This window comes from Rhinolophus sinicus, chromosome 1 (genome assembly GCF_057876585.1).
Source record: "Rhinolophus sinicus isolate RSI-liver-muscle chromosome 1, RSI-T2T, whole genome shotgun sequence".
Taxonomy (NCBI): Eukaryota; Metazoa; Chordata; class Mammalia; order Chiroptera; family Rhinolophidae; genus Rhinolophus; species Rhinolophus sinicus.
Window position 1 is genome coordinate 132400848 of NC_142501.1, and position 26145 is coordinate 132426992.

At 37.3% G+C, this 26145-nt stretch overlaps 1 protein-coding gene across 15 annotated transcripts in view; it reads right to left on the reverse strand.

The window, feature by feature from the left end:
- PARD3 (par-3 family cell polarity regulator) overlaps window positions 1–26145 on the reverse strand; it is a 613392-nt gene that overhangs the window by 115689 nt on the left and 471558 nt on the right. For all 15 annotated transcript variants that reach the window (XM_074324700.2, XM_074324705.2, XM_074324703.2 and 12 more), the window contains one exon: window positions 23835–24077. In XM_074324700.2, coding sequence (XP_074180801.2) covers window positions 23835–24077 — 243 coding nt within the window. The remainder of the gene's footprint in view (window positions 1–23834; window positions 24078–26145) is intronic.

Sequence of the window (26145 nt, forward strand, 5' to 3'; positions counted from 1 at the left end):
TCAGAACGAGCATGTGTCTTTAAACTCTTAACCACAGATTAGAGGCTTGCTTCCTGAGGGTTTTTAGTTTCTTTTAAACAGATGGCCTAAAGTGAGGATGAAGGAAGCTGTTTTGATCCATTGTGTAGGTACAGAATGTTATCTTTGTTTTGTTTAAGCATTATACTGCCTAGAGTTAAATAATTGGGTGAAAATTCTCAGCTCTACTTTGAAGCTAGAGCACCACATGGAGACAAAGTGTTTGATAATTTTTCTTAGTGTATTTGCATAAATGTTTACTCCCCTGTAAATATGAATATAAATACAGCCATTTCTGAGTGCTTATATAGTTATTTAAGGGATAGAAAGACTTTTATATACATTGTTTATGTATATTTTTTAAGCAATGGGATCATCTTTTGTAGAAATAGAAGGAATGCTGCTGTTTAACAAAGTTTAACTAAACATAGGAGGATTCAGCCTACTTTAAGTTGCTATACAATATCTCAAATAGCTTTCAAATGCGGAAAGCAAATCTTCGCGACACATCTTTTGATTTTACAAACTATGAAGATGTACGTGTGAATTTAATTCTGACATTTTGATTTACTTAGGAGTATTTGCATATGACATTATTCCAATATACACTATAATCCAAAATTATATCGCTAAAATAATAAGGCTCAGCGTAGGCCTCCTCCATGCACACAGGATTGGGAATGAGGAGCATTGCCTTTTTAAGCTTAGCATTTGAATGCGTTATTTTATATGCCTCTCCTGGCTTGGCTTCACACTGGTAAATGGTATTTCATCAGCCCAAATGATTGGGAAGATGGTTCATGAATTTAGTTTATGAATACTGACACATTTCAACCCACAAATAGGGATGTAACACTGCATCAAAATGGAGTTAAAAGAGGAAAAAGACTACAGCAGCCAATAGGAAAATCTAGATGAACTGAACAAAGGCACTTAATTTAATAATAAAAACCACTTCAACCTACAATGTACTGTACTACCTCTATTAAAATAAATGCATATTCAGTTGTTTCCCAAAGATGCTTTCGTTCTCTTTCAGATTCAAAAGAACGCCTTTCTAATCCAATATAATTCTTTTCACTCTGCATTTCAGCAGCTGTCTTTCCTGATTTCTAATCAAAGCTGATGATAACTGGCTTTGGCAACAGACTGCAGTATCCCAAATGAGTAATTAAAGCTATAAATGTGTTCACTTCTTCCTCAAAACCCAGGGTGCATTTCATAGCCTCAACAGGCTCTCCTGGGCTTTAAATTTTGTCAGGATCTTTAATGCATTAATAAAGGAATGGCTGAGGTTTTATGTGAGCATTTTTCAATAGCCAGTTCCACTCAAACAATACAAGTGTCAGTCGGGCTAACAAACTCCTTCAGTCCCAAATCTCTCCCAAACATAGGGGCCCAGGACAAAGAAGCTGGAAGCCAACAATTGGTTTAGACTACAAAAGAGAAATATGGAAAAAAAAACCAAAAAAAAAAAAACAAGAAAATATTTTCAAAATCAGAGGAAATGCTTTTTAAAACACTATGCAGTACAGAACCCTAAATCTTCCCTGAGAAACAGTAGTCAAGGGAAGAGACATTCACTTCGAAGGTGACTCTACTTTGAAGAAATATATTCTCTACCTACCCCGCCCCTTTTAAGAAAGCTTGTGAGTAACTCATGAAATGGAGGAAAAAGTAATATGCGCATTGTGTCAACTTAATTAAAGCCTAAACAGCATTTTGTTTCCAACCCTTCATAACTGCATCGTGCAACCGTAAATATATATATTTTGAATATACATAACTTCAGATAGAAATTTAACTTTGATATTATTTTAAAAGGTGAATAGACCTTTATTGGAAATAAAGGATATTTTAAAAAATGATCAAAAATAACAGACAGTTCAACATGAGTTGTAAATTTGTTGACTTTCATGCTTAACCTAATCAGAGAAAAGATTCAAAACAAGAAAGTTGACTTTAAATTAAACATTTTACATAAGATCACATGCACTCTTAAAGACTATTGGTGAATTACTCAACACTAATAGACAATGTTTTCAGTCTAATACCCAAAAACCCATGAAGGGGATAAGAAATAAGAGAATCAAGGAGAAGAGCACATCGAGCCACTGTGGAAGGGGGCTCCTGGGATGCTTTCTGAAATAGCCTGGTGGGAATCAGCACCAAAGATGAAGAATAACCTGTACAAGAAGGTCAAGTGGAAGAGGTGGCAGAGGCCAAAATGAGGGAAGTGAGACGAACTTCTACTCTCAGATGGAAACCACTGAGGCAATCGCTTTTATGAAACCAAAGTGTTTTTAATTTAGGGTTAGCCTTAATACGAAATGCTCTCCCATCTTTTGATTATGTTATTTGAAAACAAAGAAAATATTTATGTTTAGAGTTTAAAAGTATTTTACTGATAAAATACAATGACATACGGTATTTGTAGTAGGCTAGATCACAGAGCATTTTAAGTTGTTAAAAGATAGTAAGAAATGGACAAATAGAAACAGCAGGTAATGATCACTGAGCACTTACCATATGACAGGCACTGTTCTCAGTGCTTTATGTGTGTCATCTCCTTTAATTCCCTAAAACTATTTTGGGCAGGATTATTAGTCCTTTTTATAGATGAGAAAACTGAGGATTAAACTTAGGGTAAGCAATTAAGCAAGATAAATCCATAAAATGAAACTGCACAACCATTTAAAAAATACTTTTGGAAGAGAATACTTACTGTCATACAAAGATGATTGTGACATATTAACTAAAAAGACAGGTTTCTAAAGGGTTATGTACAATATAATTCTATTTTTAGTTTTGAATAAGTACACTATGCAAATGTCGATTTGTGTGTGTACATCTAAGAATATACTCTACGTGTTAACAATTATTGTTTTGGGGTGGATGATCTTTTCCTTTTCTGTATTTTCTAAGTTTCATTTTAAAAGTATTACTTTAATATTCAGGTAATTATAAGGTTCAGTGAAAGGCACCATACTATTAATGTACGTTGATTCAATGATAAAAGTTTTCAGAAGCTCTCCATTAAACTAGATGGAATAAGAATTTTTCTAGAAGGCATTCATGAAGGGTTAAGAGCAACATCTTTGATTAATAGCATTTTATATATAGCTATTGTGAGGCAAGGTAAGATTTGGGGTTTGGTAAAATGGAGGTACTTTAAAAACAAGAAATAGAAAGCATCATAGAGGACTTGCTTTGTTCCTGGACGTGTTGTCTTGCTGGCACATACAGGAGTCACCTACCCCTACCCAGCAGGATTTTCTGAGGGTAGGCAAATAGCCCCTCCCATCAGGCAGAGTTCAAAACTGTAAACTGAGGAACCAGAGCAGACAGCACAGAGGGAGGACAGCCTGACAATGCTTACCCAACACAGAAAGGGAGCAGGGGTGGGGCGCTCACCCCCCACAGACATACATGTACACATACACATACAAGTAGGCATCTGCACACATAAACACATAAACATACAAATATACACACATCCAAACACATACATGCAAATATATATACATATAGACATACAAATATACACACAAACATCTGTCCATACACACACATACATACATACATTAAATAAATATCAGCTAACACCTACTGCTTGCCAGCCACTGTTAGGAGTTTACAGACACACAGAAGGTAGCCAAGGCAGATGGGTTCTCTTCTCCTGTAGAGTAATATTCAAGAGGGCAGAAATAGAAATAATAAAACACATGAATGAATAGGGCAATTTGAGATAGGGATACATGTATGCAAAGGATTAAAGAAGGGAACAAGCTAGAGAGGGTGAGGCGGGGGTGGCGGTCTGCTGCTTTAGACTGGACGTCAGGAAAGACTGCGCTGGGAACTATGAGCTGAGCCTGGTTGATGGGAAGAAGGCATCACGTCAAGGTCCAGGGCAGGGCACTCAGCCCATGAAATGACAAGTGCAGAGGCACTAGCACGTGAACACTTCACTCCTAATGGCCCAGTCTAGGAGCTCCGAGGAGGTCAGTGTTGCTGGATAAAGAGATAGAGTGCCGGAGAGCAGTGGCCCAGGGCGGGGCAGTGGGGGGCCCTGGCCCAGCACATTCAGCCTGCAGCCCTCAGCAGAAGTAGAGCAGAGTGTTCACAGCGCACAGCAACGAAAAGGTGAGGCTGGACCAACAACAGAAGAAACAAAAGAACAAAACAGAAGAGTGGAAAGCAGCACCGAAGTAGATGATGGACGAAGGAAGCAGGAAAGCGACCACTTAACACACAGCAGGGTCAAAATGTCTCTATCATCACTGCAATGAAGGGACACGGAGCTGTTTCACAAGAATCTACCAAATGGGAAAATGGCAACAGACACACCCGAAGGTGCCACAACCACCAGGGCCAGTGGGAATAATAAGGCCAACGTGGAATTCAGAGGAAATGGATGCAGACATCCCAGAGGAGAGCATCTTTACTAGGTTCTAAATGAGAAAGGATGGTAAACATTTAAATCACACGTGCATTGTTTGCTTACTCACAAATAGCTGTGTCTGCGTAATTTAACTCTGAACTAAATCTGCTTAAGATGCCTATATTGTGCATATTGAGTTCTTTTCCAAAAATTCCTTCTCATTTCAAGTCCATTAAGACCCTTCCCTGGGTATCACTTATAAACAGAAATATCTAAATCTAGGAGCTTTCCAAGAACCCACTGGCATGGGAAGGTGTGCTCTACTTTTCAAAGTTGTTATCATATATGTCTTCCGTTGGAATTAGCGTGCTTACTCCACAATTCTAGCGGTCAATAGGGGTAATATAATATTAGGTTGGTGAAAAAGCAATTGCGGTTTTTGCAATTGTTTTTAACCTTTAATTGTGGTTTAAAAGGTTAAAAATAATTGCAAAAACCCCAATTGCTTTTTCACCAACCTAATAGTATGATACAACACACAGGTAGAGCTTTATATGTTAAAGAATGCTTTCACAAATGTATTTATTTGATTAGTATTATCTTCCTTCTGTAATTGGAAACCAGGTGTGATTATTCCTGTTTTATAAATTTGTAAAGAGGCTACTGACAATCAGATGACTCATACACAGTGGGACATCTATTTGAAGCCAGTGGCCCCACTGCCTGGGAGGTTTCCTGACTCCAGGTCGGGGATTCTTGCCATGGTATCAAGACTTCTTTAAAAAGAAAAAAAGACATAGCAGCAACCACCTTCATATGTACCCTCACCCCTTTATTACACCTTCTGTTAACTAAGGCCTGTTAGATCAGGTTCCTTCCAGCTCTAAAATGATAAAAATCTATGATTCTAAATAAGTTTGTTTTTTTCCAACACAATATTTAATGAAAACCAATAGTTCATCAGCAACAAAGGCAACATTATACCCTGTTTCCCCAAAAATAAGACCTAGCCGGACCATCAGCTCTAATGCATCTTTTGGAGTAAAAATTAATATAAGACCTAGTCTTATATTATATTATATTACATTATATTATACCCAGTCTTATATTATAGTAAAATAAGACCGAGTCTTATATTAATTTTTGCTACAAAAGACACATTAGAGCTGATGGTCTGGCTAGGTCTTATTTTTTGGGAAACATGGTAGCTGTCAAACCATCACCATCCCTCGACGGTGCAAATGTAGAAATGATTACCACTTTAAGGACCTTGTTAAAAGTGTGCATACTAAAAATAATTTACAGAGCCAATTCTCAGTTTGCAACTGCAGTTTAAGAAATAAGAAAAGATATTTGCATTTCTATCTTGTTAATTCCTGTTACACTAATGTTCCCAATAACATAAAATATGTAAAATTTGTGTTACATACAGAGCCAATTATAATTAACTAGTGAGAACACAATTTTATATGGGAATCTAAAAATAATCTATTTTACCACGGCAACAGATCACACACATTATGAAATAAATTCTATTGCCAATTAATGTTACAGCGGTTCATCTACTAACAATCCAAGTTTGAAATGCTCTCGTCCAACCAATGCCCACATTCACAACACAATATCTGGAGAACACTCGGAAGATACAAATTGTTATTACAGATATGCAACATATATTCAGTACGGCGCCCAATATGTCACGTTCAGGGATTGCTTCATTTTGTTTACTCCACAGTTTGGCCAGCAGTTAAACTGCATTTAAAATGAAGTCCAAGAAGTCGTCCAAAATTTTACAATCTGCCAAAACTGAATGCTTCTGCACGTAACTGTGGTACTCACTGAATTTCAAAGATCTACTCATTAGAAGTACTTTTTTTATCCTAATGTATTTTTGTCATGAGATTTGACCTGCACCACAATAAAATACACTTATAATACTGCAAGTAGGCACTATACCAAATGTTTTATCTATATTATCTCATTTATCCCATACAACCCTACAAGACAGTGATTACTATTATTTATTTGTATAGTTATTTCATGTTTACAGATGAGGAAATAGAGGTGTTAAGTTTCCCAAATACACAGCGTTTCAGTTGGACAGAAAAAAAATTCCTCATATCAGTATATGGTCCTTTTCTGTGGCTGATCAATTAAGTTGATAATCATGCTAATAAAGTTAATATTGTTTCCACTGCACCTCAACTTCAATACTGAGGTACGCTAACAGGATGCTCCAGCAGACAATGTTTAATTGCCAGAGCTTTTGCTTAGAATCTGAAACTAATTGGAATAGGATGTTGTTTAGTGTAAACAGACATCTCAAAAGAAGCTGATTAAGGAATAATGTGTTTTTTACTCAGGAAACATTTCAAGGAAATCAGCAAAATGTTGTGTCTAGTTAAACATAGTGCCCAGTAGTGTCTGAATATCTGCACAGGAAAAAAACAGATAAGAGTGGAGATGTTGAAGGGTCTCAAAATAACCTACACTCTTTGTTTCCTTCTGATACCTGGACTGGAATCCAACATTATCAGTAGGAGGATATATCAGCTCACTGCCTTAAGAAATTTACCAAGGGGTGGAGATGGGGGAATACATATATATATATGCAACTTTATCACTTAGAAGTAACATATTTTTTTAAACAGTCAAGGTTTAAAGTAGGATGACTGTTTTCTCATTTTTATAAAGGCCTCAGTAGACAAATCATTCTGAATCAGAATACCACTAATTCCTGTGTATAACAATCAAATTATGTAACAGTATTAGGTTGTCTTCTAATCTAATCAGTTCTTAAGTATTCATTGCATTCTTACCCTCCTCGGTACAATCAAAGAATTTGTACCTTTCATTTCTCTCCTCCTGTTTTTCCTTTACATCTTTTAGCATATACACTAAACCTAAGGTAGCTTCTAAAAAGTCCCTTTTCCTCTATTTCCATCATCATTATCCTTCCTGAATCTTTTCTCTTGACTTATTTCTCCTGGTTGTAGATCACATTTTTCTTCTTCGTACGTCTGATAATTTTTCATTGGATGTCAGATACTCTGAATTTTATGTCGTTGAGGCTAGGTCTTGTTGTATTTTTTAAGAGTGTTGGATCTTTCCTGGCAGGGAACTAAATTACTGCCTGATTGTTTCTTATTTTTACGTTGCTTTTTAATCTCTTTTAGGTCGGGTTCAGAGTAGCCTTCATGCTAAGGCCTAATTTAGCCCCATTTCCAAGATGCGACCTTTCTTGACTGAATAAATATCCAGTGTGCTCAGCCAATATATTCCATGAGGTCTTTTCCTCCAGCTGGGGAGAATGGGCCCAATTTCTGGCACTGTAAGAGTGCCTGAAATTTTTCATCTTATTGTTCCCTGGAAGTTATTTTTTTCACATAAGTTGTTCCTATCTGGGCTGGTGGGGTTTTAAATTCTTCAAGTGTTACAACACCATTTAATGAAAGCAACCTGTACTGTATACCCACATTATAGCAACTACCCTGATTTAGGGTAGTTTTATAACACTTTTAGGCACCTCCAAGCACACTGTGTACATTCCTTTCTAGATCATGTCACATACTGGTTGCCTACAGTCCTTTGGTGCAACAAATTTCCAGCAACTGATGAATGATAATCTGTACTTTATCTCTTAAGATGGGTGCTTATATCACCAAGAGCTTGGAAAATGGATCAATTTGAAATAAAACATTTCGCTAACAACTTTCATGGTTCACTGGCAAAGGAAAGAAGGCTTATTAGCTTGGCACCCTAGATATGGCCTTGTCCATATGGTAAAAAACATACCAGATTTTTTAAAAGTCAATCAAACCATTCTGGTCTAGCTATTAAAATAAACAGCATGGTCAATAAAACCGGTTGTGTTATTTAAGTCCGTCTGTTGTTCTCCCAAAAGACTGGAAGAGCATTACTATCAGAGACTGAATCTGTAGTTCTCTTTTAGCCTCAACAGTTTCTAACACAAATCATGAAATATGGTTATAAAGAACATATTTTCTACATACAAAAATCAAGACACAGCTGACATATGGTCTAACAATGGGACAAAAAATTTTAAATACAGATGAATTTAATGAGGCTCACAGAGGTTAAATAACGTGCCAAACATCCAAGTAAGTGGCAGAATCAACATGTGACTATAAAGCCACCTGGGTCTACTGTGTCACCTGGCTGCACTTGCTCCGCATGTGGAATGGAAGCTGTCTGTCGAGAGGATCACAAAGATAAAGGAAAAGTCCAGTAAAGAGATAATATATACTCTTATCTTAAAACTTTTCCCCAGAATCCCGAAGAGTATCATAAGCAAAGAATCGAATTATTGAAACAAATAATCATGGAAAGCAAGTCATGGTAACTTCAATATGAAACAATAAAGCACATATTTTATGGGAGGAGTTATCAACACACATTCCAAAGCTAAGCAAAATGCAAAGAGTAGCTCTGGGTGAACAAGGACTAATAATTTTTAATGGTAGCTAATATTTCCTTACACTAAGTGCTCTTTTAATTCTCTATAAGTAGATATTTATATATCTACTGGTGGGTCATTAATTTTTTTAGACATGTTTCTGGAATAGAAATCTCAGACATGAGGAAAGTTAGCAGTAAGTTTTCTTGGAAATATTAAAAAGGTAAGAAAGGTTCCAGTGCAATGAAAATATTTCTAATTCTGCACACATGCACACTTTCCAAATTTTTAAGGGCACAAATTTTATTTCTTAACATTTAGCAATTTAGCATCAACATTGGTATAGCTAGTGAAAGTTAACAGTATGTACTTTATACAAATTGCTTAACATGGCTGTAGAAGACAAATTCGGTATTTCATAACTAATCTGGAAAAAATGAAAATATCTATCTATTCATCCATTTATTTTTGTCATTGCCAGCATTAGCTGTCCGAATCTCAATCTGTACTGGGTATCTTTCCATGTTCTAGATTAACTGCTTCTAAAACAAAACAAAACAAAAAACACACCTAGAACCTATCCATGCGTTTAAGGAGAGGTGCTTGGAATTTTGGTTTTGAAGAGGTTGCAATCAGATTCCCCATCCTGTCTGGGCTGACTCTGGTTGTGATCGGTCACATACAGTCAGTGGACAATTTAGGAAGAAGGATGGCTCTGTGCTGCACTCGCATCACATTAACATGAGGGCCAGGCTCTCAGCTTCACTGTGACAGAGCAGCGCTCCCTAGGTGGCAGCACAGAAGCCTGGCACAGTGCTGCTACCTGAAGATACACAGGCAGGCTGTGCATCCGAGGCCAAGTGTGAGTCTCCATCTAAAGCAACCAGAGAGGGGTTCTGAAACCAAGGTCCATGCAGATAGTGATCTCATCTGCTGAGTATGCCACACGTAGATGCTTTGTTCTTTCAGATTCATGGCTTGGTCTAAGGACGTGTCCCAGCTATTTACTTCCTGACTTTTCCGTATGATAAATCAGTCCTTATTCTCAGAACATATGAAACAGAAAATGTCCATGTTATGACCAGCTGTTCGCATGATGAAAGAAAACTGCCTAAACACACACACACACACACACACACACACACACACACACAGAGACACACGCACACACACAGAGCTTTCCACAGCCTAGAACTCTTAGCTTTAAGTACAGTTTAAAAAAAAGTTGGATCAATTAGCAACCCTGTGAATATTGGAAACATCTTAGCAGTGTCTCGGAGATGAAAGAATATAATACAGAATGGAAAAAGAGGGAAAGTTAAATTATGTCTGCAGTCATAATGAATCAAAGCCCAGAAGGAGGTCTGCAAATCAGCAGGTTCTAATGAAATATTAAGGTAAGTGATTATTGATGAAAAATGAAGAAGCCTTTTTGATTTCAGCAACCTTTAAATCACACCTAGCTAATTAAAACAACTCAAACGCATTCATTTATTCCTTGACAGGCATTAGCTATCCTTGAGTATAATGAGACATCATTTTGTGAGGTATGTATATAGTTGATCCCAGGTAAAAGGACAAAATGTGCCAGGAAAAGACATATCATAGAAGAGAAAAATCTAGCCTTTTTCAAAATTTCATTCATCATTTCTAAGCTGGGAACGAAAAGAAAAAAATCACTTGAGACATTTCTCGTTTACCATAAATAAAACATCGATAACACTCTACACTAAATATTTATTAACATTGGACCTTATTTTAATTAATTACCATATAATGAATACAAGGCATTTATAATACCAATGTTTAATACTAATGTTATGCAATTACAGAGTAGTTTTTATTTTAATATATCACAGAGCTATTTAAAATGGCCTTATTATTTCACCTTGTGCTTCCCAGAGGGAAGCAGTAAATAGTCCCTCCGAAGGTGGGAACATCCACCGGCTGCATCCCAGGCTGAGGGAGAGCTGACTCCAGCCCCAGGCCTGCAGCATCTTCATTCATGTCCTCTCATATCACAAGCCTCAGTCTCCCATTCTGGAAAAGAATCTGTGGCTATTCAAGCTAAGCACTATACCAAATTTCTGCAGACTACATTGCTTCCTAATTACAGAAGTTAATCAAATGTCCATAGCAGTGCACATTTTAGCACCAGTATCTAAGGTAAAAAGCTGCAGACATTGACTGTAGCATCAAAATAAAAGTTGAAAAGCCTAAAATAGGTTTTTACACACGAAAGATACTAAAAAAATACAGAATCATCATATGTCATACTCATGCAAAAACAATTTAGGCGGCAAAATTTAGCTTCTCAATGTCCCAGAACTCAAGAATATAGATGAGCTTGGTAGTGAAGGTGGTGGTGGAATAATAATAACAACACCACCACCACCATGCCTGCTGAACTCTTCTCATGTGCCAGGCAGTATTCAACATGACTTATGTGAGGCTTCTGGACAAGATGGCAGAGTAGGCAAATACTGTGCTCGCCTCCTCCCACAACCACCTCAAAATGACAACCGAACTACAGAACAACCATTATTGAGAATCGCCTGAAGTCTATCTGAACAGAAGTCCTCTAAATAAGGACATACAGAAGAAGCCATGTCAAGACTGGTAGAAGCAGAGATGAGGAACAGGCTGGTCCCACACTGATGTGTTATCATTAAAAATCGGGAGGGATATCTTGGCTGTGGAGGTCCCCTCTGAACAGTGAGGAATCCCAACCTCACACCAGGCTCCCCCGCCCAGGGTTCCAGTACCAAGAAAAGAAGTCCCCACAAGTTCTGGCTGGGAAAACCCATGGAGACTGTGGCTGAGTGAGACAGAGGGCATCTGGAGTCCCAGGTGTTCCTGTTAAAGGGACCACACATGACTTACTCTCTGACAGACTCGCTCTGAGCACCAGTGCTGGAGTAGCAGCTTGAAAAGCGCCATAGACATATGGAGAGGCAGCCTGAGTATCCATCAATGGATGAATGGATAAAAAAGGAGTGCTACATACATGCAATGCAGTATTACTCAGCCATAAAACGAATACAATCTCGTCACCTGTAACAACATGGATGGACCTAGAGGGTCCAGAATATAATACAGAATGGAAAAAGAATATAATACAGAATGGGGTCCAGAATATAATACAGAATGGAAAAATACCCTAGAGGGTATTGTGCTGAGTGGAGTAAGTCAGACAGAGAAACACAAATTCCATATGATCTCACTTATATGTAGAATCTAGAAAACAGGATAAATGAACAAACAAAACAGAAACAAGCTCATAGATACAGAGAGCATTTTAATGGTTGCTGGATTGAGGATGGGGTTGGAAGAGATGGGTGAAGGGGTAGAGGGAATAAGAAGTACAAATTAGTAGTTACAATGTAGAGTATAGTACAGGGAATAGAGCCAGTAGTATTATAATAATTATGTATGGTGTCAGATGGGTACTAGATTTATCAGGGTGATCACCTAATCAGTTATATAAATGTCTAATCACTATATTGTACACCTGAAACTTATATAATATTGTATGTCAACTGTATTTTAAAAACAAAAAAGATTACTTTTTAAAAATAGGAGTGGATGGCATTCTTTATTTATTTTAATTTTTTATTATGTTTTTTAAGGAGGGCGCAGCTCACAGGGGCCCATTCAGGGATCAAACCGGCAGCCTTGGTGCTACTAGCACCACGCTCCAACCAACTGAGCTAACCGGTCACCCCAAAAAAGATTATTAAAAAAGTAGTGATCTACACTGAGGGCTTGTGGTGCCCAAGGAAAAGCTCTAGAACATCTGGGAAGTTAATTTAAAAATGGATTTTGGATTCAAGTCTTGATAAAGTCTCCCAAGAAGTTGAAAATGCATCTCACAACAGGGATTCATATAAATCCTCATGAATTTATATTAATAGTTGATTGATATTTCATCCTTGTCCAGGAGCAAGAAGGAAAATAACACCAACATAAGACCACTAAATACCAGTAAGATTGGTACTTGAATCCATGGGTTTGGACTGTCTGACAGGAGAACCAGCAAGGTGGGTCAGATAATAAGATGAGTTATCATGCCAAACTTCAGGTAAAGCAGGATCTTGGAGCTTCTGTTAGAAGGAGAAAATCTAACAAAATACCAAGCAGCTCAAGGAGATTTTGACCACAGTGTGGCTAGCTCATCAGCAAAGCCCCCAAATTCCGGTGCCCCGCCAAGAAAAAGACAGTACATCAAAAACGAACACACTCTGCTGGAAAACGATTTGCTTGATAACTACTATCAAGGTCTGAAATACATTTTGCTTATCCTCATATTTCTACAGAATATTTAAACTTTCTCTAAGGCTAAAATAAATATATAAAAAAAACAACCCCATTACACAGTACTTCTACAAACAAATTGTGGTTTCAGGCAATGTTAATCAACAAAAAGAATTAAACAAGAAGGCTTTAAAATTAGCCATGACCTTATTTATAGCTTCATTACTTTCAAGATTTCATTTGTTGGTTTGTTTATGTCACCTCAGCCTTTAATTTAATTGCTGCATCTCTAACTATATTAGAATAGCTTAATGGATGGTGATTGCTTGTTTTCACTCACCAAAATTTAACATTTGCAGAACATATAACACCCAAGAGCCACTTAATTCACGCATGTATTAGATGAAGTTGGATTTATACTTTAAGACTTCTCCTCTGTTAGGACGGTATGATGTGAACCAGTATGACACACAGTCTCTTATAATTAGGGATGAGGCTGAAAAGGGAGGTCTTAGAGGCCCATAGATAACCGTGCTGAGGGCTTAGACTGTGCTATGGAGACGATAAGCCTCCACAGAATAATTTTAAACAAGTGAATGAGTTATCATTTTTATCTTAGATAAGAAATTTCAGCTACTGGGTAAAGAAGGGATTTGAGGAGAACAAGGCTGGAAGCAGAGCGGAGAGTTAGGAGACTACTGCCAGTATCCATGTGCAGTGGTACAGAAGGAGAGAAAAGATTTGGAGTGATTTAGAATGTAAAATTGGTAGGATTGTACTTGACTGGTGTGGGGGAGGGAGGCTGGATGCAAAAGAAAGGCTTATGGCTTCAGCAGATGTGTGGGTGGTGACAGCATTCTCCGAGATTAGGCCCATGAAACTCGAGGAGGTTTGGAATGAAAAGTGATGAATTTGGTTTGGGAAAGTTTGGGTTTGGGTGCCTGAGAGACACAGGAAGCATGCATTCCCAGCTGGCACTGAGGTCCAAGAATCTGGGGCTTCAAGGAGAGGGCTGGGCTAGTGCATCACCCAGTGCCGCATGGCAGTGAGAACTTTACCCAAAAATAACCCCCAGGGAATCAGTGGTACATAGCTATTTTCCCAGGGAATCCAAAATTCAAGGGCAAGTGGAAGAGAATGTTTAAAGAGACTGTTAAGAAATAATCAGTAAGGAAGGAGGAAGCAAGAGATAGTACGAAGAAGAGCACGGTTTTAGAAATGCCCCAGAATGATCCAAAATGGAAAGAACGGAAGTGCTTATTGAATCAGGAATCTAGGAGTGCATTAGGGAACTAACACAAATGGCTGCTGTCACCGATTCCCACAAACTTACTGCCTTAAGATAACACAACTTTATTTTAGCTCTGGGGGTCAAAAGTCTAAAATGGCTTTCACTGGGCCAAAATCAGTTGACAGTTCCTTCTGGAAGCGCTAGAAGAGAATCTGCTTCCTTGCCTTTTCTGGCTTCTAGATTCGACTTGCATTCCTAGTAGCCTAGAATCTTCACATCTCTCTCTGACTTTGAGTCTCCTTCCCTCTCCTTCACTTACAAAGACTACACTAGGCTTATCTGTCTTTCCCAGGAAAATTTCCCTATTTTAAGATCCTTAACTTCATCAGATGTACAATGTCCTTTTGCTGTATGACGTCACATATCTTTGGGGAACTATTATTCTGCCTACCACATTTAGTGAACAAGATATGAGAAAGAAGATACAGCAGTCTATAAGAAATCTAGATTAATCTTTCAAGAAGTTTGGATTATACGTGAAGAGGAAAAAATGGGCAGAAAATGGTTAGAGGCTAAAACAGTTTTTTGTTGTTTTTTTTAAAACAGATGATAAAGACATCAGCATGTTTACCAGCTATGTGGAAGTGCCAGCAGAGGCACAGGCTGAAGAAGGGACTAAGAGAAGGCTGATAGAGCAGGCTCCTTGCAGGGGTTGGATGGGAATGGGCAGAGTATTCACAGAGCTGGTCTGGAACAAGGAAAGCTGATCTTTAGCAAGTAGGGAGATGTAGGTGGGTGGGAGGTGTGGAGATGAGAGGCATGTGGAAGGGAACAACAAAGTCTGGAACATTTGCTGAAGTGCACAGAGCTGGCCATGGTCAGAAATGAATAGCTAAAGACACTGAGATGAGGTAGAGCACATTCATTAGCAATGGCACCAACTTGTAAAACTCTTATGACAACGAGATTCATTACATTTGAGAATTACTTTCTCACATTCCAAGAAAAGCAGAGATAAATAATACCAAGTAAATAAACTAAACAACGTGGTATTTGACTTTTTGAATAGCAAATACAACTTAGTTATATGGCCCAACATTTTTAAAAGAGCACATGTTTAATAACTGCCTGTATCTAAGAAAATTAGTTTTGTACTGTGTTTGCCAGACTTCCTTTTGACACAGCTGGATTCCAGTTTTAATGGGGGAAAAACAAGTTCACAAAGGTCTTTTCTTTTAAAATCGACATTTTCTCTTTAGTGGTAAAATGCATGCAAAAAGCATATGATTATGGCATTTATTTTTCCATTAAGGTGTCCTCAGCAAGCTGGGGGAGTCTAGCCTACTATTTTCCTGCTATTTAGATTTATAGCAGCACAGTACCTATTTTACTTCAATTATATTTGAGTACAATGCACTCTTGGTGGCAAATGATTGCATAGTGACAGTCAGCAAATGTCTATTAGAGCTGTCTCTCTGTGGAGTTTTAACTACAGATTCGAGAATCTGGATATAAAAATATGAATTACATGGTGTCCTCAAGTTAAAAAAAATATTGACCAGCATTTCATTATTTCTTAGAATTCAGAGCATACTATACTTTCAAATTCAAATTGTATACCTTACATGAAAAGAAATATTTCGGTTGTCAAAAAACACTGAATAAAGTTTAGAAATACCACAACTGTAGGTTGACCTTTTAAATAAAATAATTATTCAAGTAGGTGAACAATGGGAATTTATGAATGTCAAGATAAAACTGTGTCTAGTATGGAAATTATAAATTATTTCACAGCTTCACTGTTAAGAGACCTTAATAAAGTAACGTATACTGGAGTTCCAATTTGTTTTTTCATTAGCCCGAGAATAGTGCTTTTCAAAGGGTGTATGAACTGGTTGCACTACTCAACTGAGGTACTTGTTGAAAATGTGGGTTCTCAGTCCCACACCAGTTCTACTGAGTCAGAATACTTATGAGGGGAGGTCAACAAAACTACATTTGTGAGAAGGACTCCAGGTCCTTTGTACACGTGCTAAAATGTTTAAAAATCACTGTTCTAAAAAACTGTCTGTGAGAGTTCTTAAGATCATGATTCCTGCCAATACCATACTGTTTTGATTATTGTAACTTTGTAATATAGGTTGAAGTCGGGAAGTGTGGTACCTCCAGTTTTGTTCTTTTTTGTCAGGATTGCTTTGGCTACTCAGAGTCTTTTGTGATTCCATTCAAATCTGAGGATTTTTTTTTCTTTTCTATTTCTGTGAAAAGTGCCATTGGCATTTTGATGGGGATTTCATAAAATCTTTACATTGCTTTAGGTAATATGGCCATTTAATTTAACTATGTTGATTCCTCTAATCCATGAATATGAAATATCTTTCCATTTCTTTGTGTCTTCTTCAATTTCTTTCACTACAGAGTCTTGTAGTGAAAAGTATATCGATGTTTCACTTCATTTGTTAAGTTTTTTCTTAGCTATTTTATCCTTTTTTGTTGCAATTGTAAATGGGATTGTTTTCTTTTTCTATTTTACTGTTGGTATATAGGATACAACGGATTTTTGTACATTGATTTTGTATCCTGCAACTTTACTGTATTTGTTTATTGTTTCTAATAGTCTTTTGGTGGAATCTTCAGGGATTTCAATATATAGAATTGTGTCATTTGTAAATAGTGACCGTTTTACTTCTTCATTCCCAATTTGGATACATTTTATTTCTTTTTCTTAATGGATTACTTTGGCTAGGACGTCCACTATTAGGTTGAATAATACTGGCAAGAGTGGGCATCCTGTTTTGTTCCTGATTTTAGAGGAAAAACTTTCAGTTTTTCATAATTAAGTACGATATTAGCTGAGGATTTCTCGTATATGGCCTTTATTATGTTAAGGTACTTTCCTTCTAAACACATTTTATTGAGTGTTTTAATCATAAATGGATTGTTGTATCTTGTCACATGCTTTTTCTTCAACTATTAATATGATCATATGATTTTTATCTTTTATGTGGTGTATCACATTGATTAATTTAGATATGTTGAACTACCCTTGCATCCTTGGAATGAACCCCACTTGATTGTGATGAATTAATCTTTTAATGTATTGTTGTACTGAATTTCTAATATTTCATTTAGGACTTTTGATCTATGTTTATGATATTGGCCTGTAATTTTCTTTTTGGTGTGTTGTCTTTGCCAGGTTTTGGTATCAGGGTAATGTTAGCCTCGTAAAATGAGTTGGGAAGTGTTCCCTCTTCTTCAGTTTTTTGGAAGAGTTTGAGAAGGATAGGTATTAAATCTTTTGGTAGAATTCACCAGGGAACAGAATTAAGAGCCCAGAAATAAACCTACACATATGTGGGCAACTAATTTTGACAAAGCAGCCAAAATATACAATGGAGAAAGGAAAGCCTCCTCAATAAATGGTGTTGGGAAAGAAAACTGGAAAGCCACATGCAACAGAAACTAGATTGCTACCTAACACCATTCACAGAAATTAGCTAAAAATTGATTAAAAACTTGAATATAAGAACTGAAACAATAAAATAAATAGAAGAAAACACAGGCACTAAACTGATGGACCTTGTTTTCAGAGGAAGTTTGTGAACTTTACTCCAAAAGCAAGGGAATTAAAAGCAGAAATAAACAAATTGACTGCATCAAACTAAAAAGCTGCACAGCAAAAGAAACTATCAACAAAACAAAAAGCCAACCAACTGAATGGAGAAGATACTTACAATTGATACCTCCAGTAAGGGACTAATATCCAAAATATATAAAGAACTTATACAACTCAATGATAAATAAAACAAACAAGCCAATTTTAAAAATGGGCAGAAGACCTGAATAGATACTTTTCCAAGGAAGACATACAGATGGCCAGCAGGTATACAAAAAAATGCTCAACATCACTAGTTTTACGGGAAATGCAAATCAAAGCTTAATGAGATACCACCTCACACCTGTTAGAATGGCTATTATCAATAAGACAAGAAATAACAACTGTTGGAGAGGATTTGGAAAAAAGGGAACCCTCAAATACTGCTAGTGGAAATGTAAATTGATGCAGCCACTATGGAAAACAGTATGCAGCGTCCTCAAAATATTAGGAATAGAGACACCATATGACCCAGCAATGTCTCTTTTCGGTATCTACCTGAAAATTTTGAAAACACTATTGCAAAAATATATGTACTCCTATGTTCATTGCAGCATTATTCACAATAGAAAGACATGGAAACAACCTAAGTGTCCTTCAACCAGTAATTAGATAAAGAAGATAATATACATATATATATATATATGAGAGAGAGAGAGAGAAATGAATACTACTCAGCCAGAACAAAGATGAAATATTGCCATTTGCAAAAATATGAATGGATCTTAAGAGTATCATGCTAAATGAAATAAGACAGATGGAAAAGGACAAGAACCATATAATTTCACTCATATGTGGGATAAAAACAAAAGCAATGACTGAACAAACACACTCACAGATACAGACAACAGAATGGTGGTTACCAGATGGGAAGGGGGTGGGGGAGGATGATGAGGATAAAGGGAGTCAAATACATGGCGATGGGAGGAGACTCTTCTTCAGGTGGTGAGCCCCCAATGGAGTATACAGATGCTGTATTATAAAGGTGTACACATGAAATTTATATGTTACTAACCAATGCTACCCCAATAAATTTAATTTTAATTTTTTTTTAACTCACGATTCCTGCCTGCCTGCCTGGAGACAGCGATATAAATAGAAATGTCAAAATTTTAGACAAGGTTCGAGAAGTTCAAGTTTCCATTATCTCCATGAAGCATCACAAGCTTGGAATCAACAAGAATTTCATGAAAGTAGAACATGAAGAGCTTCAAAGACTTTCATAAAAGTACAAAATGGAGACCTTCAAATTGTCAAAGGACAGACTGAAATCAATTGAGAGATCACGTTTTTACACCACTACCCTCTACTCACTCTCAAGTAAGCCATTTTATAGTAGTCGGCACTTTCGTTTATTCCAAGTATTGATACTGTAGAAACAATCTGGAGTGTCTCATACTGAACTCAGTAAGTCCTAATTTAAAGAGAAACTGTTCATGATACGACGTGATTTATGGCAAATACTTAGAGACCAAGCTACTTAATGACTGAAGAGGTATCAGCACAATTGCTTCCCCACACTCTTTATATGCATGCTAAATATAAGGAATAAAACCTAACTGTATTCATTTCACTTTTGTTCCTTGTTCGTTTGTGCATCCAGGTGGGGATGCTGTGCTCTCCTGAGCGTAAACATTCATTTTCTAACTAACAATAACAACATCAAAGACTTAAATAGTGCTTACGGTGGACCAGGCACAGTGCTAAGTGCTTTATATGTGCTAACAGACTTAGTCCTCCCAAACGCTAATGAGGTAACTACCACTGTTATTCCCATTTTGCAGATGAGGAAAATGAAGCATAGAATTTACACAGCTGATGGTGAAGAGCCCAGAATCAAACTCAGGCCATGTGCCTCCATAGCTGATGCTCTTGTACATTATATTCAACTTCCTCCCACTTTAGAGCAGAATTGTTGTTAGTGGTAGGAGTTGCTTGCAGACAGCAGTGTATCAGAGTTAAGGATCTATGCCAGCAAACATTTGATGGATAGCATTTCTTTAAGTGGAGGCTAAATAAAATGAAAGGTGGAAGAGCTAACTGAGCAACAATGGAGACTTTCATACATTGCTTAATTTGACAAAATACTGTGGAAATGATTTGACCAGGGGATACTTCTCCACCTATGTTCTGAAAAGAAGGATTCCCTTTGGGCTCCCTACCCTCAGAACGGTATTGGCTCCATGGAACGGAAGCCTGATGGAAGCCGACTTAAACAAGCAAGGGGCTCAGTTCCACAGACAACAAGGAACAGAGGGGAGTCAGGCCAGGATTGTAACAGCTGCTCAAGGGACCAGGCTGTTTCCCTCTTCCTCCATGCGGCCTTCATCCGCAGGGTGGCTAGATGCACCCCACTTTGGAGCACCCATCCAGGAAGGTTCCAGGAAGGGAGAAGGGAAATGCCAAAAGGAATAAACTGATTCAGATCCATAGGAAAAAACTAGTTTTGTAGGAAGCCCCATCCTACATCCGCTTCTAACTCATTAGTCAGAACAACGTTACATGGTCACCGCTTACTGTAAGGGAGCCTGGGATTCTGAAATTTTTAGCTGGGCACATTAGCAGCCAGAACAAAATTAGGATTCTATTAAGTAAGGAAGAAAAGAGAATAGACTATCTTCAGACTGTCACCTGACTGCCTGGACTCCCATGAAATCCAAAAATTTGAATAGTAAAAGCTCTTCACGCACCTATTGCAGATTTTGGTGAAATTTACTTAGTTGATGGAAGTTTCTTTATTGGGTATATTCTTCATATTCTTCAAGTTTTATGTTCCCAAATGAATGGCTCTTTTTAAAGAGTTAATAGAAGCATATTATAGGCCATCTTATAAATGTGGTATTTCACAGTCTGAATTTAAGTTTATAGATATGGAGGCACCAAGAAATGCTACTTTCACTGTCTATTCACTTCCATTTCTATCAAAAATAATAGAAGCAAGGTGGACTTCCTGCATAAATGATGTATCGATGTAGCATACAGGCCAAAGACCACTGGATACAGACAAGCAAGAAACTGCAGAAATTTGAGAATAGTGAAGGGTGAACTGAGTCAGCCCGTGGCTTGTGTGGGAAGGCCAACAAACTCAAATGAACCTGCCATGGAGCAGCCACCACCATATTCATGATTTGTGCAAGAGTTTAGATTTTAAAAAAATTATCAGCCACATTAAATTAATGTTACTCATTTGAATATAATGCTTTTGCTGTTTTGTTTGTATTTAATTTATAAAGACGTTTGGTTTTATATTTGTATAACAGCTGTAAACAGAAGGAGTTTAGTCTTATTTTATTTTTATACATATTTAAATAACACTATGATCAAAACAATTTAATTCTATACTGCAGTATCAAGAGATTGTCTTTCCTTTAAAAAGTGTCTCTACACTACTCAAGTCTGAGAAACACTTCTCTATAGCTTTCTTTCTGGGAAAAAAAAAAACAAGACAACAGAGGTGATGCCATTATTTCTAAGTCAAATTCATATTCAGTTCCTGGTTGGTGAGGTACTTCACAGTTGCAACAAGTCCTAACTTTTGGGGTTGGTAATATCATTGTTTAATGGGCATCTTACACTCTGCACAAAAAAATTACAAAAAACTAAACTTGGGTTTCTGTGATCCTTTTTCAAAAAAGCTAAATGATCTCTCTCATGTGTTGGAAGTGTCTTAGAAATGCTCTAGTCCAATCATCCTGTGGGGGCACAAGTGCACAGAACTGTACAATCCCTGACAGACGCTGTCTAGGCTGTGCCTGCGTGAGGCTAAGGGGGGCTTCTGAATACAGTGATGTCTGTGATGTGATTTTAAGCTGTTCATTGCTTGCTGTGATTCATTTCCATGACTTAAGTCTTATCTGGAGTGTTCTGCTGAGTGTTTTTTTCCCCCCCCCAATGTTCCAATGCTGAGTGAGTTTTTGATGGAAATTAGTGAGGGAGCTGAGGTCAGGGTGAGTTCATCATGGCGCACAGTCGAGATGCAGCCAGGGTGCTGGAGCCCAGTAACAGACGGGGCTTGGAGCAGGTAAGCCGTTTTGGAAATTGGCACAAATCTTCAGGAGAAATTTAGACTTTTGGGGGCCCTGCGGTTTAAATAACCATTTCTGGACCTCAGGAGCTAGAAAGATCCCTTCTTACTACCATCTCTCAAGTCAGGAGGCACTTCTGAGCCATCCGAACAACTTCGACAAGCACATCCACTGTTTTTATAGATTTTCAAAAGAGATATAAAAGGTGCTGAAAATGATTAATGCTTTTATCAATGATCAATAACACATTAACTAATTTTCTTTTAGTTTTTCTAAGTTACGAACTGGCAACACCAGTGTTTCTACTGTCCTTTCTCCCAAGAAAACACTTCCAATGGGATAGTCATGGCCTTCAAATGCTATTTGACCTTCAACAAGCGACAAAAACCCAGTAAGAAATGTTTTAAGAAAATGTCACCGTCACTGATAATAATCCTAGTCCTTGAATCCCAATGTATCTTTGTTAGTCTAAGTACTGCGAACTTTCTAGGTGATCACACCAAAGGAGTTTTAAATCAACCATAAGCCTCCTATGTTAATTTATTCGCTCATTACACTCAACATCAAATCGATTTTCACAAAACAATAAACAAAACCCAACAAAAAGCAAAAAAAGGAAACAACAGAACAAATATATGACTATAATGTTTTACCTTACGATCTGCTTCTCCTTTTGCTGTTCTTTAAAATGCCCCCTTATGGGTTTGCCTAGGGTTAACTGTTCATTTGCAAATCTTTACTAAAAATAGTTGGATAGCGGGCAGTAAATAACTAAAACATAGACTAGCAAAACGTAGCAGCCAATAACACGTGGGTGCTATAGATGAAATAATTCCAGTACATCTCTGGTCTTGCAGGGATAGACCAGTCATACTAGCATCAGACATGGGGACTTGTTAGAAATGCAAATTCTCAGGCTCCACTCCAGACTGACTGAATCAAAATCTAGGTTAATTGACCTGTGTTTATAGAAGTTCTCCAGGTGACGCTGTTGCATGCTAAAGTTTGAGAACCACTAGTTTTAAGTGAAATTTGATATTTTTAATGTTGAAAGCCCAGCTCCCTTACAGAGCAACAATGATAAGAAATCATTATAAGAAGTGATGGGATTAGCGTATTTTTTATGACAATAACATGCATATGTTTCAAATAAAAAGAAATGAGTATTATTTTCCTTGTGAACAAAATTTTTATAGTGTTTGAATATATGGAGGAAGGGGTGGGAAAACATCTATTTTTAAATTGTTTCAGCTAAAATTTGAAAGAAATATGTGGCCATCAACATACAGTCAACACTGCACTATTTAGTGCTACGCTGATCTATAATCCGACCTGTGGTCTGTGGCTATTAACAACCAAGTTGAAGATTGGCTATACTGTACATCTCATTCACTAATTCTTTCATAATATTAAATCATGTCACCAAAAAAAGTGGTCCTTCTAAATAAATCACAATTAGAACAAATCATGTCATTACCCATTTATTTAATTACCACAACTAGAGGATTTCCTAGTAATAAAAGGAAATATGGCTTAAGCAGAAGAGCCATAATTTCAAGTTCACTTCTTATTTGAGTCATAAACTAAAGATTAGTTCTCCAGTTTAAGAACATTCCTGAGAAAAAGATGAAATATGTTGGAATCATTAGAAAAACTATCAAAACCTGTGTTGCTCCCTCCTTCCCTTAGGCTTCAATTTGTGTAAACTCAATACTTTTAGACACAATGACTTTTTAAAAGGCCGTTAATAAAAGGCAGTTCTGGTGTGAGGACTGATGAACAATCTACTCCCTTGTCAAACACTATATAAAAGTTGATTTGGAAGCAATACTCTGATTCCTCCTGGAGCCTACCTGTCTACAGGTGAAGATTTGGAATTCCGTGGCTTCTTTACTTGGGCATACAAAGCATCCATCATATGTCCTTCTCTTGGGCTCTGAGGTCTGGCGTTGAGAGCCATGGAACCCTCATAAGACGAAATTGCTCCATACATCAACTCATCATCACAGCCAAGTGTCCGATGAAAGTCTTGGATTTCAGCATAGTCACGTTCTCGAGCTTGTCGCTCTCTAAATTCTCGAGTTTTGGCTTGAATCCTGTAAAATTATTACAAAATTGGAATAAGAGAAGCCTGCTTTAAGAACTGCGTATAGAAACATTCATCAAAATATGTTGTAAAACACATTTCATTTTATACAACTATAATAAAATTGATAGTATAAATGTTATACTCATTTTAGATTGTCAAGGTAATGCCATGGATGCTCAAAAATAATCATTTCAGGGGCTGGTCTGGTGGCTCAGGCGATTAGAGCTCCATGCTCCTAACTCCAAAGGCTGCTGGTCTGATTCCCACATGGGCCAGTGGGCTCTCAACCACAAGGTTGCCGGTTCAACTCCTCGAGTCCCACAAGGGATGGTGGGCAGCACCCCCTGCAACTAAGATTGAACACGGCACCTTGAGCTGAGCTGCCGCTGAGCTCCCGGATGGCTCAGTTGGTTGGAGCACGTCCTCTTAACCACAAGGTTGCCGGTTCCACTCCCGCAAGGGATGGTGGGCTGCGCCCCCTGCAACTAGCAATGGGCAATTGGACCTGGAGCTGAGCTGCGCCCTCCACAACTAAGACTGAAAGGACAACAACTTGAAGCTGAATGGCACCCTCCACAACTAAGATTGAAAGGACAACAACTGAACTTGGAAAAAAGGCCTGAAAGTACACACTGTTCCCCAATAAAGTCCTGTTCCCCTTCCCCAATAAAAAAAAATAAAAAAAATATTTAAAAAAATAATTTCAGATAGCTTATGTTCATGTCAATAACATATAGTCATGATTTACATCTTAATTTAAATTTTCATTTATTAACTAGGTTTAATAATTTACCAGGAAAAGATAGTTTTAGGCATTCACTTGGGTTTTAGTCATGAACTCTTTTAAGGCAAGAAGTGATTTTTTTAAAGTTACACACACACATACTATATATGTACACTTTCATGAGTGGGTGCATAATTTATAAATATTATTAATTATAAATATAACATACACATTCAACATACTATGAAGCTTAAATATGAATCCACACTATAATGCTTTACTAATGGCAAAAAAGATCTCGTTTAATGACACCAATTTCAATTTTATGTGATGTATACAGAACTGGCAAATCCTGAGATAAACGACAAGAAGGCATGTATCCAATCAAATTCTGAAGTAAAAGTTGCCTGTGCTATAACTAAGGAACTGACCTTAAATAACTACTTTTGCTTAAGATGTATTTAAATATTTCCTAAGATTTTATTAAGCTAGTTAGTACAAAATCCTCTTCAATCAATAATATATTGATATAATTTATGTTCTAAGTCAATCTTATTTATCTAAAAATAGAATTTTGATGATTTTTGATGGTGTTTGATAAGGAAAATGTTTTTGATCATGTGTAAGGAAAACATAATTACAAATACAAATGTTTACTTAAAAATGAAGTCTTGTTTATATTAAACAATGTTTTAGACTGAGTTTAATATTTTACTGCAAAATTATTTGCTTTTTCCATATTTGAAATAGACCACTGCTTGCATAAATAACATATAAATATATACTCAAAAGAATACAGAAAAGATACAAAAATGAGATGAACAGAACAAAAAAAAAGAAAAAGAAAACTATAAACTGAAATCCCTCATGAATATAGGAATAAAAATCCTTAACAAAATATTAGCAAATAGAATTTAGCAATATATAAAACAAACTATGACCAAGTGATGTTTTATATGGGAATGTAAGCCTGGTTCAACATTCAAAAATCAATTAATGTGGGTGGCCGGATGGCTCAGTTGGTTAGAGCGCGAGCTCTGAGCAACAGAATTGCCGGTTAGCTTCCTACATGGGCTTGTGAGCTGTGCCCTCTGCAACTAGATTGAAACAACTTGAGCTGAGCTGCCACTGAGCTCCTGGTGGGAGGCCGAATGGCTCAGTTGGTTAAAGCGCCTGCTCTTAACCATAAGGTTGCCGGTTTGACTCCCACATGGGATGGTGGGTGTGCCCCTTGCAACTAAGATGGAAAACGGTGACTGGTCTTGAACCTGAGCTGTGCCCTCCACAACTAAGATTGAAGGACAACAACTTGACTTAGAGCTGATGGGTCCTGGGAAAAAAACGCACTGTT